The sequence below is a fragment of the Eurypyga helias genome, unplaced genomic scaffold, assembly GCF_000690775.1.
Source record: "Eurypyga helias isolate BGI_N326 unplaced genomic scaffold, ASM69077v1 scaffold12722, whole genome shotgun sequence".
Taxonomy (NCBI): Eukaryota; Metazoa; Chordata; class Aves; order Eurypygiformes; family Eurypygidae; genus Eurypyga; species Eurypyga helias.
The window spans coordinates 17,510-35,125 of record NW_010235342.1 but is presented as its reverse complement, the minus strand read 5'-3'; the positions used below and the strand labels follow the sequence as shown (position 1 = coordinate 35,125).

At 42.1% G+C, this 17,616-nt stretch overlaps 1 protein-coding gene across 1 annotated transcript in view; it reads left to right on the top strand.

The window, feature by feature from the left end:
• CPNE4 (copine IV) overlaps window positions 1-17,616 on the top strand; it is a gene marked incomplete at its 5' end in the record, with an annotated part of 53,325 nt that overhangs the window by 23,066 nt on the left and 12,643 nt on the right. Inside the window, 2 exons of the mRNA XM_010146713.1 lie at window positions 6,522-6,576; window positions 16,504-16,555. Coding sequence (XP_010145015.1) covers window positions 6,522-6,576; window positions 16,504-16,555 — 107 coding nt within the window. The remainder of the gene's footprint in view (window positions 1-6,521; window positions 6,577-16,503; window positions 16,556-17,616) is intronic.

Here is a 17,616-nt window from a genome sequence, read left to right as displayed (position 1 = left end):
AGCTCCCCTAAGGTGACTAAGGGCTGTAATTAAAGATAGTGAGTGAATTTTAATGTCAGGATTTTGCACATGATTGTGTAGCATCTTGTGACAGACCAAACAATGTAGCTGTTGCAGTGATTTGCCATTGATTTGCATGCCCCCAGCTCTCTTTTGTGACCAAGGTGTATGATAATCAGTTTGTTCTTGCTGCTCCATTAAAAATCACTGTGCATTATGGACTGGATGCCAAGCCTTGTTAGGTACAGTGCAAGTTTGATTAAACACGCAGTAACCTGGCCAGAACCAAACGTGTGGTTGTATCGAACCGGGCATGACCGCACAGTGAATATGTGGTGATAGCACAGTGGTCCCCTGGAGAAGAATACGAATTAAGTGGGAGAAAACGCTGCTGTTGGTGAACTCTTGCAGGCTTTGTGACCGTCACTGGTGCAGGCTGAGAGCTGGGCCACAGCCTGGCTCTACCCCAGGCCTGTCCTGGAGGGGCACAGGTACAAGGCTGCAAGGGGTGAAGCCAGTGGGCTCTGGTCCCTTCCACTGAAACAGTTTTATTTAGCCCTATTTGACCATACAGATCATGTCCTTTATTTACCTAGCTCTGCTTGCCAAGCAGGAACTGAAAATGTTTAAATATTTCAAATGATTTCTGTATTTTCTGTGGAAGTGCTGCTAATCCCTGTAAGCTGTTATGATTCAGAATCTACTGGCATCGAGCCCTTCTCGGATAAGTACTAAATAATATACTCAGGAACATGATTCATTCATATGCTTTAGAAAAGGAACACTTAATTCAGATCGTATTCTTCCAGTTCACTCCCTGAACATGAAAAATTACAATTTTAATTGAGTTTAGAGCTGACTATTTTGTTTGTAGCATTTGCTGGTTTCTCCTTTTTTCTTTTCCTTTCCCCCTTTCCTCTCCTTTCTCTCCCTCTTCCTCCTGCTGTGCACCCTCCCCTTCCTTCTCCCCCTCCTCACATTCACAATTTTTCTAATTACATGGGTAACAGACACTCCCCTTTTATTCTGGCAATTTGAATTTTCTTTCTAACAGAGGAAAAATACCTTATTTCATCACAGGAAAAGTATGTAGAGCAGAACAGATCCACAGTTTATTCATCCAAGACTGGAATTGAAAATGAAAGGCATAGTAATTGATTTTGCTGTGTCCAGCATAGTACTTTAAAAATATCTCCCTGGTAATTCTGATCTGACCAAAAACCTAAATTACAAGTGACAGCTTAATATCTAGGGTTCTAGTCAGGTAAATTCCTTGCAAGAATTTCAAAGAGCTGTAAATTCAAGATTCCTGGTCATTTGAAACTAAAAATGGGTTCTTAGTGTTTCTTTCGCCCCAACCCATGTTTCTTTCTCTCCCCCCATTCACTGCATCATTAGTACCACTGGTGCTACTATTGCTCTCGCATGAAGTGAGCAGGTTTTCATGCAGAGCTCTCCAAGGTCAGTGCAGTAGCATCCGTACAAATCGCTGCATTGACTTTGTGAGCTTAAAGGAAAGCGCATCTATAGCTACATAGCAAAGGGCTTTCATGAGCCACCAGTCAAGTGAGTCCCAAACAACCTGTGTAAGTGGCTAGCTAGAAGTTCACCTTTCAGAATGAATAAATGGCATATAGAATGACCTAGGCCTTTTTTACCCCTACATTTACTCCATACAATTAAGAACTTAGATCCTAATTTAGATTTTAAAAAGGAACTGATTTTCAACAATTAAGAACTTAGATCCTAATTTTAAAAAGGAACTGATTTTCGAAAACATAGTCCTGGGAGCTCTTCTTTTCCTTTCTGAATACAGGTATTGCCACCCTGGTGACTATCTAGCTCTGTCGCCAGCATCATCTAAGCCAGCAGCCTGAGAGGAAGTTACAAAGGGCTCTCTAATGTCTGTCTAATTAATTTCACCCAGGGGAAGAGTTTTATCTGACTTGTCCTCCTTGTCACTAGGAATAGCAAATCCTTCTCAGAATAAAGCTGAACTCCAATTTTCAATGATGCTGCATGTCAGAGGGCACCAGTGATAAACAAGACAAGATTTTGAAACATTCTTTATTTTCTCTCCTTATCTTCAGTATAAACTTATTTCTTACCTTCCAGTAGCACTAGACTTCCTAATGAAAGAGAAAAATGTGTCATTATCTGTGTCACTTTTACTAACTTACCAAACCTTACTATTTCCTCTATTCATCTCTTTTCCTGTCTGTGCAGTACAGCTCACTGAAATCCCTCTACCCTCTGCCTCTGTTAATGTATTGATTTGTCATTGCGCTTCTTCTGTTTCCACTAGATAGCTTGAAGGATGGGTGACTAAAACTGAGCAATGTTCCAAAAGGATAATATGGGATAGTTTCAGAATTTATTTTCTGCTATGCATTATGTTATAGTTGAGGTTACTGAGGGACTTTTCTCTCACTGGTTGTACTTCTGTTCAGAAGACTGCAGTCTTGGAGGCCTGACAGTTCCTTTCTGTGTACATTAATTTCCATTTACCAATGTGAACACTGAACCTAAACCCTCTCCCTAATTTTACCTTTAGGTTAGAACCCAAATCTGATCAGTCTTTGGTATTTTTCAGTAATATATGCCTCTTTGACTGGAAAGAACACCAGAAGCTATATACATCTATGCTTGCATGACTAATTATGACCCTTATATAACCAGGTATAAAAGTCAAAGTCTGATGCTTTTGCTTTTTTTGATCTTTATGTCAAGTACTTTGGATTTTGAAAAGTGTGCCAAGTTTTAATTCTCAAAGGAACCCATGTAAAACAAAGAACAAGTGAAGTAGATAGGGCAGTAATTTTGTAAAGATTTACAAGCCACGATCCTCTTTTTCTTACTTGATTTTGTAAATTTCAGGTTTTAGAGAACCAGCTTGTTTTTCCAATTCTGTGTTTCCCTCCCGTCCCTGTAGCAATCTGTCTCCAGCAGGACAGTGCAGGCAGTTTCCTTGCCTGTGCCAAGGACTCTCTGGCTAGGTTTAAACAAAACAAGTCAAAGATCCTGATGTGGCCTGAGGCCAAGGACATGACACTGCCCGTGTCCTTGTATCTCAGCTTTCTTCCTCCCAGCATGAACTGGTGGTGCCCAAAGTGCCATTTGGGAGCAGTCTCAGGCACAGCTGTCCCCAGTGCTGTCCCTGGGGAGCCCTGGGGGGCTGCTGGTTGGCAGGAGTCAGCACTATGCCGGGGAGTGCTCACAGGCCATGCCTGTAGTCACATCCTAGTGCTTCTTCCCGGGTCCCAGGCCTGTTTCCTGGTGTAAATAAAGCCCAAATGCCTAAGCAAGCAAAGGAAAAGAAAACTGGTTCTCACTTTTCTTCTTTCGAGTGGGTTTAAATTACAAAGGAAGAAAAGTCATTAGCGCAGATCCCTTTTGTACTGAAATGCCAGGTTAGGAAACAGGGCTGGAGTCTCTGATGCATACAATTTACCCCTGAGGCAGGAGAAAACCTTCTTTTCATTTTCTGACTGCAGTTTCAGTCCCTGGATGGCCTAACCCTTGACATACCTTCCAGAAGCTGGGAAGCTGCTCTGCTTTCTTCTGCAAGCTTTCATGATAGCCCTGGGTCTGGTGAAGCAGCTCTGTCACGCCTCCAGACCATAAAGGATTGTCCTGGAAGTGAAAGAGTCCTTGGCTGCCCTTCTGGGTCACTTCTTCCCTGCTGAGTCTCAGTAGTGCAGGATAAGCAGAATGAGGGCAGCAGGCTCAGCTACTGGGTATTTCCCTGTATGACAAAGTGAGGGGTGGAAGGGAAAACTAGAGAGGGGTACTTTGTAAAACATCACTGAGCCATTAAGCAGCGTACCTACTGAAGAGAACTTTATATTAGCGAAACGTCTTGTTTTGTGTAATAGGAGGGAAGGTATGGCTTACATTAAAATTTTATTTTATTCTGAAAGCTGTCGGTCAGAAATGTTGAGGTATGGTCAGGGAATAAAATGATTATAATCTTTTATGCAAGAGATGTCATGAGTGATAATCAAAAGGTTCCCTTCTTACCTTAAAGATCAAGCTCTGGGAGCACATGAAAGCAAATTCTTTGGTCCCAGCAGCTTGAATCAGAATACCAGAGGTACGTACCTAAATTCTGGAAAATCGGAAGCTTCCTAAGGAGAATGTGGAGCTGAGAGATGTAAGAGAAATTACTAAGCATGGGATTAGACCCCAGGATACCCCTCCTCTCTAGAGTTCATGTACTTCCCTCTAAAAAGCTGTCACATGGAATCCCATCTTGAGGGTACACGTGATCAAGCTTTACTCTTTCACAAGGCAACGGTAGCAGTAACTAGCACTTGCTCAAAAAGGAGATGGGAGAGATTCAGACATAAAGGCAGGTGTCCTGACTGTGGTGGTAAGGTATTCTGGGTGCAAGATAACGGTGGGGTCTGTGCCACTGTGTGACTGGGAATGCGGGAGTCTCGCCACCAGAAGGAGAATCGGGGCTGCTGGAGGTATCACTTAGCGCTGTCTCTGAATTGCTGCAGAGCAGGAGATGGAGCTGCAGATATGAGGGTGCCTACACCTGTGCACACTGGAGAAGCACTGCAGTACAAATGGAGGCACTGTATGGGTTTCGGCATCTCCCAGATTGGGGAATTGCTGCCAACATCAGTTTTTTTGATTGCTTTATTGAGCTTAGACACTTATGTTCTGCCTAAGTAAAATTCTTTTTTAGTCTGTTTGCTCTTGCCCAAAATCAATTAACTTGCAGCTCCATGGGGTTTGATTTTCTAATCCAACCACGCTTAATCATTGATGTAAAACACGATTTTTTTTTTCTTTCCTCAGATTCTTTTCTAGTGGCTTCTTATTTCTTGCCCGCTAAGTGTGCTTTTGAATTCTCTGCATCTATTTATAAGGGCTTCCCCAGTTCCAGGAGTGTTTAATCAAAGAGAAGGCTATCAGCAGGTGGTTAGCATCAAATGTCAGCAGCTACTTCATTTCTGACATCTCTTGGAAAAAACGTTTCATTACCATGCAAATGATGTTAGTCTTCCTTTCCAAGATCCATTGTCACACGGTGTAACATATGGTACACAGAACTGTGCTCCCAAGATTTATGTGGCAACCGTATTTCGTAGCAGAACAACAATTGTGAGAGCTAAACCGTCAGATGACAGTCATCACTGTTTCCCAATGAATATTCCTGTCTCATGGTTGCTCTGACTTCGGGGGAGGAGGTCAGGGAGTGCTTATTTCTGCTTTCTTTCAAACCCTTACATTTTTCTTTAGCTTGATCAGAAATATCATGGTGCCTTTCACAGCTTATGCCAGACAGAATAGCCCAGCAGCTTTAATGGTTCTATTGTCTTCCTTGAGTACATCTGGGAAACAAATTATTTAGTTGATACTTAGAGTGGCAATGTCTTGAACTACACAAAGAAAATTGAAGCTGCTGGTGGCCTTTCTCGAGACTTTTTGAAAGTACCATTAATGATAGTAGGAACTCAACTTTACCAGGGCCCTGAAACCAGTTAAGTGGAACAGGATAAACCTATGAAAGGTTTGATTCATCGGAGCACTGGAGTAGAGTTCAGTGACTTCCGCAGGGCTTCAGGATGTGTTTTGTTAAGCATATGTTTGGGTGAATTGTTAACCCCAAGTGTGTGATCAAGTGCTTTGCTGACTCAGGGACAAGACATTCCTTACAGCTTGTTGTTTTCCACTTTGCCATCTGGGAAGAGGCAGCTTGACAGCACGTGGGCTGTGTGAGACATTATTGCATTTCTGAAAGGGTATTAACAGCCTTGAAGTTTTCCAGGTTCTCCGAGTCAGGAATTTTTATCTCTACGGATCTAACTGCAGTAGAACAACTTCACTGTCATGTTTGAAAGTGAACTGACCATGCCACAGCATTTGCTAGGTTATCAGTCAACCTATGCCTAATCAATATAATCTCATGTTTTAGTGGAACTACTAAAGATGCATGTGGAAAGCTTTACAGAACCTATAGGTTTGGGAGTGTGAAATTGCCCCTTTTCGGATATTTTAGGAAGTCTCTTTTACACCTGGACAACTGTAAGAACCCAAATTTGCAAACACTTTTAATTACATCTTTAATTACATCTCTTCACCCATTTTCTGAGCTGGGGGAGCACATCCATGTTTATATGAAATAAATGCTGTTACTGGTTGGTAAGTCAACTCACACTCATGCTGCATCCAGGTAGTGAAAAAGACTGGGTAATACAGAGCTGTTATTGCATTTGTGGGAGAAGTACAAGATATCTTGATCCCTTGTTATTCTCCAAATGAATTTAACTTACCCAAAATACTAGGGATTCACCTGAAGAATCTCCCATATACCTCCCCTATCTGGTCAGCACACACCCTTCTGATACCCTTCCAGTCTGCCACGTAACACTCTTGACCTTAAAACCATTTCTGTACTGTTGTGCTGCTTTGCATTTTCAATAAATGATTACTGAAGAATAAATGTTTGTTGTAAAAAAAAATGCATTTCTCTGTAGGAACTCTTCTTTTTCTTCATTCTTTTCCAGTGACAAAATGTTCCCAGCCTTTGGATTTGGAGCAAGGATACCCCCAGAATACAAAGTAGGTGCACAAATTACATTTTCTAGTTTTCTTGGTTTATGAGGCACAACATAAGGGAGAAATGGTTCAGTGCAGGGCAGGGGCTAGGGGGAGCAGCTCCTACTTCTTGTTTTCTTTCATCTGGCTTTCTCACTCTGTGACACCTCACTGAAACCAGAAAGCTAGTGTAGACTTAAAATACTTGTGTTACGCCCAAAATATTTCATGGTATTGGCAAGCCTAGTCTAGTAAGAGGAGAACAGATCTTTTGAACAACATTTGCCAAGAATTTTTTGAAGCTTTGTGAGCCCTGGTTTGACAGAACCCATGTTTGGAAGATGTGGGTCAGCAAGCAGCCTAGTGTCTGTGCTTAATGATGAAGAGATGGAACAACTTATTGAAAATAAGGACCTTAGAAGAGTTTACCTCTGTGTCAAATTTCTATGTCACAGTGGAGACCTTCAGTACAGGAAGAGAAATATGACAGCATGGATGCATGCTGCAGAATAGTGGTACTCATAAATGAAAGTCAAGAGTGATCCACAGTGGTGATGCAATTGTGAGCGCACATATGCAGTCTGGTAGGGCTGGAGTGAAGAATGTGGAGAGAAAGAAGGAGCATCCAACAGAGAAGGGACTAAGAAGAAGCAGGCGAAAGTTCAAATGCCGCATTGCACATACAGAGGTGGTATGGGCAGGAGAGTAGTTCTGCACAAATAAGTAACCAAAACCTAGCTGAGGATTCTGCAAGTCAGATCCTATCTGTGAAAGAGCAGCACTGGGCTTCTGGTCATTCAGGCTTCATCCAGTGTCCCCAGATCCCTGCTCTGGGTTGTGTCTCTCAGCTGTGGCTGTGGTAGGGGGGTGGACACGGGCCAAGTGAGAATAGATCTGTGCAGGGAGGGATCCTGTGTCACTCAGTGTTGTAAAGCATGAATAAGCAGATGAAAACAAATGTACCAATGTGTTCCTTGTGGCGTGTAGGTTTGATACCTGTATAAGGATAATGGTAGTGTTGTACAGCAGATTTGATACGTCTTGCACAGGTGTCTAAGGTAAGTTAACCTATGTCTTAACAACATTGCCTTCTAAAAAGCACTGTTGTAAAAAAAGTGGACTCTGCCTGACAAGGTGTTTTGCAGCACTCTGTTCCTGAAAAGTAACACCAGTGTTAATGCTTTCCAAAACCAGAGAGAGCTTCCAGAGCTTTGATACAGATTTTAATGTGGTAAATGCACACAGAACATCTGTGTCTGTTGTGTATCTGTTCCAACTGCAGCAGCTGACAAGCATTTCTGCTGTATAAGGGGGAGTGTTTTGGAGAATGACATATTGAGCAGCCTCTACCACCAGACATGTTACTGAAACACAGTAGCTACTCCTCAAATGGCCACCAATATGTGCATCGCTACCCATGGCTGTATAGCCATGTTGGCTGAGTGGGCTGGACTACACATCACAACCAGATGGCTCTTTCAAGTCCAGTACTGGCCATCACTGACAATGCCATTATCGCTACCCATGGCTGTATAGCCATGTTGGCTGGGTGGGCTGGACTACACATCACAACCAGTCCAGTACTGGCCATCACTGACCATGCCATTACTACTGTGATTGTCCTAAACAAAGGTACCAGGCTGACAAGTACTCTGAAGAGTACTTACGAGGAACAAAGGTACCTGAGAAGTACTCTTAAGGAAGTCAGAAACATGCATTGAACTTAGTGGCCCATGCACGAATGAAGGGTCTTGCCCAATAGCAGGAGGTGCCCTGTAGAGTCTGTATGTTACCAGCCTCAAAGCAAGAAAATGATGGATGAATTGGACCTTCAGATTTTGAGAAGTTCAGAAAAAGTAAGGGTAAATTTGTGAAGATGAGGATACTTGCTTGTGGATTACATATGTGTAAGTAAGCAAAACAAGTCCCAGAGTAAACAGACATTCAAGTGAGGGCCACGACATCTTTAATCTCTACTATGGAAAATTGTGACAGAAAATGACAAAGACAAAATGGCATATCAGCTTACCAGTTCAAAGTAATAAAACATTGAAGAAGAGAAGAACCACTTTGCAGGACGTTCTGTGCAACAGGTGGGGAAAAATAATTAGCTTGGTGTCTGTCATGGTACATCCAACTGGAACTGGATTAGGAATTAACAGTCACCTGTGCTATTGTTCAGTCCCTCCCTGTGATCCTCTACACAGTCCATACAAGCATCTGCCTTCTTAAAATAAACTGTTTCAAGACTTTCAGGTCCCTGCTTGGCTTTGGCTGCACTTCTAACTTGAAAGATATACCCTCTAAGAGACTGAAGAGTCAGCCTCATCATGAGGCATTAATAAATCAAGGCCAATAAACCTGAAAACTGTTCAGTAATTTAGTCTACACGGGTATCATAAAGTTAATTTAAAGCCAACAGTGATTAGTGTTTGAGGTGGAACATAGCCAAGATGCATAGGAAATGGTGAAAAAACTGATACAATTAGAAGTCACAAAGACTAGAAAAAAGTGCTCCCAGCTTGTCTCCCCTAACTTATTACCTTCTGCTGCAAAAATATGGTAACGCTCTAGACACCACAGCAACACTGCAGATCTCATGCAATTCAAATGTTCTTCTGATGCCTTCAGTCGAAGGTATTACAAGTCATACATAGCTTTGGTTTTATTAAGGGACAGCAGTGTCACAACGGTAATAATTCACATCTTCAAATTTTGGTTGAATCATTATGAGAACTTCTAAGTTCTGGCCCCATCATGTGGATAAATCAGCTTTTCATTTTGGAGTGCCTGCTTTCAAGTCTTCAGACCTAATGAGACGATCTAGCCTGCTCATAGCATGTTGGTCTCTGCACACCAGCAGCTGCTCTTTTATTTCTTCCAGTAAACAACAAATTGCTAGAGCTGTGGAAGAAGTGACTCCCACTGCCGAGGGTTTCTAAATAACCACGAGAGCCTCCACACAACTAAAACATCCCATGTGGTGCACTAGACCACATGGGAGGAAGATGTCTGTTTTGTGGTGTTGCATGGAACCAGTGCCTTGGTTTCGTATTGACTTGAGCTCCTGCCAGTAGCCTGGGATTGGTGCTGGAGGGCACCTGTGCCTTTAGTGAGTTTCCAGTATCCTCACATCCTTCTATGTGCTACAAGAAAAGCAATCTTTGGTATGCCAACTATTATTCCTCAAGGAAAATTGCACTCCCCATTTTACGTTAGCACTTCAGAACAGTGTCAGTACCCACTTTTGCAGGCTCTTCACGAGTCTCTTGAGGGTGAACCCCTTTAAAAATATGTTTTTATATATGCTTTCCATAGAATTTCCATTTCAAGAGCACACAGCTATGTTAGGCTGACTTTATTTTCCCTCATTTCATCTCCAAATGAAACATTTTGGCTGTTAGAAGAAAAACAGCAGTTTCTTAGTGGCATAAGGAATCTGTGGGAGTGAAAGAAGCAAGACATGCTATATATAACATCCCTCAGCAGTCTAGAGATTTTTCATCTAATATTTGGCAATATGATCTTTTTTCCCCAAGGCCTGACAAATACATCACCCTGCTCCATCATCTAAGTAAACCTTTGAGAGCAGTATTTCCCTCTTGAGTTTCTAACACATGGAACTTGCAGAACATGCCAGTTATTGCACTTCAGGGTCTCCAACCCATCACTTTTTTTATTTTTTTTTGCCATGAGAAGAAGTATCTCCAAGTCTGATGTAAAGTGAAGAGGTGGCAGATAATATGGACCCAGACACTGCTGCAAAAGGTCATGGTGAAGAGGAGGAAAGGAAGCTGAATCGCACACACTAATTTCTTACCAGGCAGAGCTCAAAGGAGCTGAAAAACAGCAGCACAAACTACTGTTAAAATGAAAAGGAAGTTAAAATTGTGTCAGCCCCATGACAGGTGTGTTATCAATAATAAAGTGTCCTTTCCTAAAGAAGAATTGCAAGCTGACACCTGAATAGGTACGAAACAACTTGTGGTTTGTTTTAAGACAGTCCTGCTTATTTCTGCATTTTTAATGAAAGCTTTATTCACTGCTTATGCTGGGAAGAGTCTCTGGAGAGAACCTCACTGCAAGTACAGAGTACAGTACCTTTGCAACCCTAACCTGCACGCAGTTACGGAGTACAGTACCTTTACGACCCTAACCTGTACTCTTTGGTTTGCTGGACAGGTGAGGTGCTTGAAAAGCGCTGTGCTCTTTGTAATTCCTGAACTTTTCAGGAGCTCAGAGGCAAACATATTTGCAAATCCGACAGCAAAGAACGGATAGAAGGATGTGTAACAGACCAAGGGAAAAACCGGAATTTGTCACCTTAACCACACAACCTGGATTTAGACGTGGAAACTGGGCAGCGTGCTCGGAAATCAAGCACAAAGGAAAATAAACTGCCAAGCTTTGCCAAGCAGAAATGTCTACAATGTGGTTTTAGCCAGAGACACAAGCTGTCCAGCTACCAAACTATTTGATTAATGAGCATTCTGAAAATAATAGCGTTTGAGCAACGGTTCTTTAAATTTGTGTCTTAATCTTTTGCAAAACATGCAGGCATTCCATATTTCATTTTCAGACTGGCAGTGACTTAATAGTGTTCAATTTATTCAAAGATAAGTGCTCAACATTGTGCATCTCAGCATTTACGCTCGTATGCATCTATTGTTCATGGATTTTTTACAATCTCTATTTAAATTAGTAAAAAAGCTTTCCTTAACATGCCTGAATTTGTCACATTGTTTGTCAAGCAGTCCCACTACCATCACCATAGAGGTTTCTGGAAAGCAGGAGCTATTTGGGACAGGGAGGTTAATTTAAATGAGTGCAACAATCTAGAGGGGGAAAAAAGGATTACTAATTTTCAGAATTGAGGCACCCAATTCCAGCATTTGCAAGATGAAAAACATGGTTTCTGAGTAAAAGAAGCTCTTTATTTCAAAAATGGAGGTTCAGCTAGAGCAAAAAGGGTTTAAAAAAATGTGGAGGTGAAAATAGAACAACATGTTTTGATGTTTTGATTAAATAAAATTCCTTTGCATAGTCTAAAAGCTTTTCAGCAATTTGCTTTATGACTTTCATGGGGTTTTATTATTTGTCAGATTCTGAGGCAGATTCTGTTTATGTTTTGAGTTTTCTATCTATCTAAGTCTAGGAAACCCTTATTTATTTTTATACAATCTCAAAAATTCTGATGAATTAGGAAATTTTCCTTCTCTTTCAGGCTTAATTAGAAACCCATTTAACAAGGGCCATGTTATGAGGATGTATTTCATTGCATCCCAATACAAGAGAAATAAGTTACCTGCTACATTAAATCAAGGTGGCTTTTCTACTAAACTGGTCATAAGCATGTGGAGGTATGGTTATGGTTCTTTCAAGAGTCTCACGGGCACCATCACCTTGATGGGCAACTGCCTTTCTGTATGCAGGTGCTTGTCACTGTGTGTGTACAGACAACAGAGGTGCTGTACAGTGATAAAAGAATACTATAGTCTGCTTTAGCAGAAATATTTTCGGCTGTTTATGTAGCTGATGTATCCTCAGAAATGCTGTCATCGTCATCTGCTTCATGATGTATGGTAGAGCTACTTATTTTGCTTGTTAAAAACCTTGAAGAAATTACCTGAGAAATAACATGTTCCTGGTGCAGGAAGTTCCTGGACAGCTGTGTTTCAATAATCCCACATCGAAGATGGTGTCTGCTAAATAGTTTATCTGGAGTCCTGCAGAGACAAAAGATTAATACATAGCCAAGTGCAAACAAATGTCCTTAGTTGGAGGCTTTGAGTGATGTTTCTTGTAGCAACCCAAGTAATGTCAGGCTGATCACATGCAATCACCTCTGCACTCCAGAATTTCTCTCCCCTTTCCTTTTATCAATTGATGTTGAGGGAGAGGAGGACGGCTGAGCAGTGTCAGTTACATGTTCGATACTTGGTCCAGGGTTGGTGATACAATCAGGTTCTGTGAGGACATACCTTACCATGAGGCTGACTTCCGCCACAGACCACAGGCTGCAGCTCTTCGCTAAGTTCTCTGGGCCAGGTACTAGTGTAAAGCAGCCACTCTGTGTTTGCGTGGCTTGACATATTCCAGGATTTCCTGGCTGTTCGACTGATCCATTATACAAAGCACTCTGGTAGATTATATAAACATGGCTGCTTCTGAACAGCCAAGTGTCTTGTTTCCCCTGAGGATTTCCCATCCTTCAGCAATTTAGATATTCACCTTTCGCCTCCTTTTCCCCATCAGTTTATCAGTTCTGGGAGTGCATGAGAGCTGTGTCATTGTCAGCATCAGAAAGATGCCCTTTAGTATGCCAGCTTTTGGTCCTGTCATCAGCATGATTTGCCTTTCCATCACAGAAACTCTTGCATGTTTAATTTATAAAAATAAAAAAGGAGGCTCATTACCTTGCACTGTTTTGAAACAAAAGCATTGAATGTTTGATCCAAACCACCTTTTGACATGGGTGGGCTTTACATGGAACCCTCTCAGGTAGCAGCCCAAATTCAGTAAATCCATCAGTACATGGCATGTGCCTGAAGTCTCTGCAGGTTTGGGCCCTCTTGAATTCTGGCCTCCACAGGGGAGACAGCACAGAACAGGCTGAAGCACAGCTGGTTTTACTCACCTGAGTGGGGAATGCTTTCTGAGCATTTGGAAAAACTCTGCTTTAAAAAATATCTGCTGTTGGCTTGCCTCGGGTGATGATTGCCTGTTTCTGAACCGTCACCGAGTGGCTCCAAGAACTTCCCTCCTTCACTTTATCTTGTTTAAATTGTGACATATTGTTAAGAGAGCATAGGAAACAACCCAGTACTTCTGCATTCATTGTGTTTCCTGTCCTGCCTTCAGGATAAGTTTTAACACTGGTTTTGGTGAATCAGAATGACAATGTTGGAGGGCCACTTGCTTTGAGAGAACAGCAGCCATTGCTCAGGCAGTATAATTTTTTGGATCATTGTGCATGGTTACTAAACTTGGGCTTTCCTTATTGGCCTGAACAGTTGTCTACATTTTTCTTAAATAGTAGTGTGGGTACCATAGCTCTGAACCAGATAAATTGTTTGTATAGTGTGATCCTGAAAAAGGTACAGCAACAAAAGCATCCAGCCCATGCTTGCATGTGAGATTAAAATACTGTATTCATATCTCTGGAAAAGAATTGTGATACTCCTTTTGCTATAATTTCAAATGCATTTCGAGTAAAGAAAGAAAACCACTGAACAGGCACAGTGTTGGAAGAATCAGCCTGTAATACATAAACATGCATCGCCACCCTCGTTGCTCTCGAGATGCTGTTATTACAACATACAGAAAGCCTAAAGGAAGAAGAAAGGCTATTGAACAACAAAAAAATCATCAGTGAGTGAAAACTCACATAACCGTTCTTGACAGCTGCAATTACCTTTGGCCTGCAGCTGGTCATGAGACTGGCAGATACCAGCTGGGCAGAGTGTGCCGAGAGATGCATGGAGCAGCCAGACAGAAGGGCTCTGGAGCACCTCTGAAGCACATCTGACAGCCCTGCTCTTCTGTGCCTGCTGAGCGAGGAGCGTATGCCATGACTTTCTGCATTATCTTCCATGCCCACGTAGGGTAGCCTAGGTGGCCCACTTAAAACACTTCATAACAGGCAATTGGTGCTTGGTGTGGACACAGCAAACTCCTGACTGGGCAGAGCTGGCTGTGGATTCCTCAGTGTGGTTTTGCTTCAGTCCTTTCCCATCATCATAGAAGTCCTACTTTATTTAACCTCGTAATAAGTAACGGTAGGCATCTCTGTGGTGAGCAAGGCCAGCATATGATGGGAAAATTCAATTTCTCCATGACAAACGCTCTTTGGCAGTAATTAACCAACTTATACCACTTCACCTTTAGAGAAGCCTCTCTGAACTCACATATTTATCTATGGGTCTATTAGTCATAGACCAAATTCTGTGTCGTGCCGTGAAGTCATCTAAACTAGCAAATGTAGCAGCAACATCCAACAAATAAATCTTTGCAAATCAGCCAAGCTCCATGGTACAAGAAGTAAACAGGTTGCTTTTCATATGACTAGGACTGTTAGCACTTGTGAAGCTCCTACAGAGGTTTATAGTCTCAAAGGTGTATAATTGAAGTTAGCTATATAAATGCTTTCATGAATCTGGGATGATATACTTAAATTCAACATCAAGTTATGAAAATCAACTGCTTAACTCTCAGCCCTGTCCACTTTTTGCAAACCAAAGAATATATATCTGTATGTTGTGCATTTGTCATGGTTTAACCCCAGACAACCACGAAGCACCACACAGCCGCTCGCTCACTCCTCCCCCTCAGTGGGATGGGGAAGAGAATCAGAAGAGTAAAAGTGAGAAGACTCCTGGGTTGACATAACGACAGTTTAATAGGTAAAGCAAAAGCTGCAGACACAAGCGTAGCCAAACAAGGAATTCAGTCACTACTTCCCACCGGCAGGCAGGTGTTCAGCCATCCCCAGGCAAGCAGGGTTCCGTCATGCCTAATGGCTACTTGGGAAAACAAACACCAGCACTCTGAATGTCCTTCCCTTTCTCCTTCTTCCCCCAGTTTTACATGCTGAGCATGATATCATATGGTATGGGATATCCCTTTGGTCACTTGGGGTCAGCTGTCCAGGCTGTGTCCCCTCCCAACTGTGCACCCCTAGCCTACTCACTGATGGGGTGAGGTGGGGTGAGGGGCAGAAAAGGCCTTGACTGTGTGTAAGCACAGCTCAGGTGTAACAAAAACTTCCCTATGTTATCAACACTGTGTTCAGCACAGATCCCCAACACACCCCATGCTAGCCACCATGAAGAATATCAACTCTACCCCAGCCAAAACCAGCACTGCATCGCAAGACACATGTTGGGCTTCATTCAAGACAGTTGAAGACAAACAGGAGAATTAAGAGACTGAGTTTCAGAGCTGAAGAGTTTAAAAGGAATCAAGCCTTCTTAGTAAACAAAGAAAGGAGTAAAAAGGAATCTGGAGCAAATGCAGGCAATATCGAATCTTAAAACCAGAAAAGAGCATCTGAAGAATGTTTCAGTCCCCACAGATTTGTGCTGTGGATGCAGATCTGTGACAGAGAGATAGAGGAAGCCTGGAACTGAGATTTACATGGCCTTGCATTATTCGTGCATACCAATGTCTTATATTATTCTCCCAACCCACGAAAGATACAATACACTGGTTTTTTAGAAGATCAGCAACTTTTTTATATTCAGTAATTTCTCTTCAAAAATACCTCTGTGGTATTCTATTGCAGGCAGATTTAGAAAGAATGGGAGTCACTAAATTTGAGGAAAAACAAGAGTCTTCATTTTTTTCTTATTAATTTTCCTCTAGCCTAATCTAATTCCTTAGCCAGCGTAGACTCTTTATGTTTCATACATTATTATTTCACAGTGGGTCTGGGTGGCTGCCTTGAGCTCATTGGAGAATAAATTATTTACTGAGTAATCCCATGGCCTTCAAGTGAGGAACTGTTCACCCATGGGAGAGCAGGATTCAGAAGGGGGCTGAGCTCGTGCGTTCAGTGCTGTATCACAACCTGTTTTCTCTCTCCCGCGGTCTGAGATGCTCAGCTAATTAGGGAGAGCTGGCCTTCAAATCTCCTCGGCAGTAGATCCCTCGTCTGTGCCTGGCAGTGATACCCCAATCCTGACACTGAATTTATGTGATTTCTTATCTACTTGGGTGCTTTTTCTTTGTGCTATTTTTTTCTTGCTTTGTTGTTGTTATTGACAGATTTGATTCCAGTTTTGTTACTTTGTTTCTGCAGGGAGTTCCCACTGGGACTGTATTTCACACTTAATGGCTGAAAGCTTGAGAGATCTCTGGTTTACACAGGAAGAATGTAAAGGGTGTTTAACCGCAAGTCCTCTTGGAATATTTTTTCTGACTAGTCTCCTCTTCTTTCCATTTCTCCTGCAGGTCTCTCATGATTTTGCAATCAATTTTAATGAAGACAACCCAGAATGTGCAGGTAACACTCACATTAGGACAGACTGTCATAGTTTTGCTGTGTGCAAAATGTGCCAGCATTTTTATGGTAGCCTCAGAGTATTATTCAAAGTGTTTTTCCAAGAAAGCAGCCAGCATTTTCAACATCTGACAGACTCCAAACCATTGGCCATAGCTTTAGAAACTGCCACACGTTAATTTCAGAAAAAAAGGTCCCTTTGAAGTACACACCATGTTGGACATTCAGCACTTGCACTTCCCCAAATCACTAGCATTTCTGAAAACTTAAGCTGTGTCTCCTAGATTTGTTCCAGATCTTCAGCTGCAGAACATCACAGGTTGTGCAGCTGAGAAGGGCAGGACGTGCAAAAGCAGGCTGTGCACCTCAGTGATCAAAGATTCTCTCAGCTTAGAGCCAGTTCTTTTGGCCAGACCTATAGCAACAGTAGCCTGCTGAAAGTCAGCACAGCGATGCCCAACACCGATGGGTCAGGGCTGAGGTACTGTGGTAGGAGGAAGCATACTTTCATGACGTGGAATACAGCACAAGGCTATTTTAGCACACTGTAAGATCCTGGTGTGTTCTAGCAACAATCACACATCCTCAGAGTCAGATTCAAGTAGCAGATCTTGCTGTATGTCTTGTATTTGTGAGGTCTGCAGTGACTGATGCTGTATTTCTAGAATCTCCTGACACAATTCATATATTTTGTAAAAGGTGAAAATAATAGGATAATAATCTCTAAACAGTCGACAAGTAATCCCAGACTAACACTTATTTGAGGGTTTTGGTCAGATGATCATTGCTGTCTAAAATCCACGTGTTGTTATTCTTCCTTATCCTTCTGCTACCTTCCAAACACTGAAATTGGTGTTTTGAAATGCTTTTCCTGTTCAGTTTTCAAGCTGCTCCGTTCAGCCCTTCTCAGGTTTGTTAGTGACTTGCTTTCAGGCATAGTCAGTGGAATAAGTTCAGGATGAGGATTAAGATGCGAGGAAATGAAGTGAGGAGAAGAAGAGAGGACAAGCAACTCAAGGGAACGAGACGTTAAAAGAATTCAAAGTTCACGCATCTCAAATGCA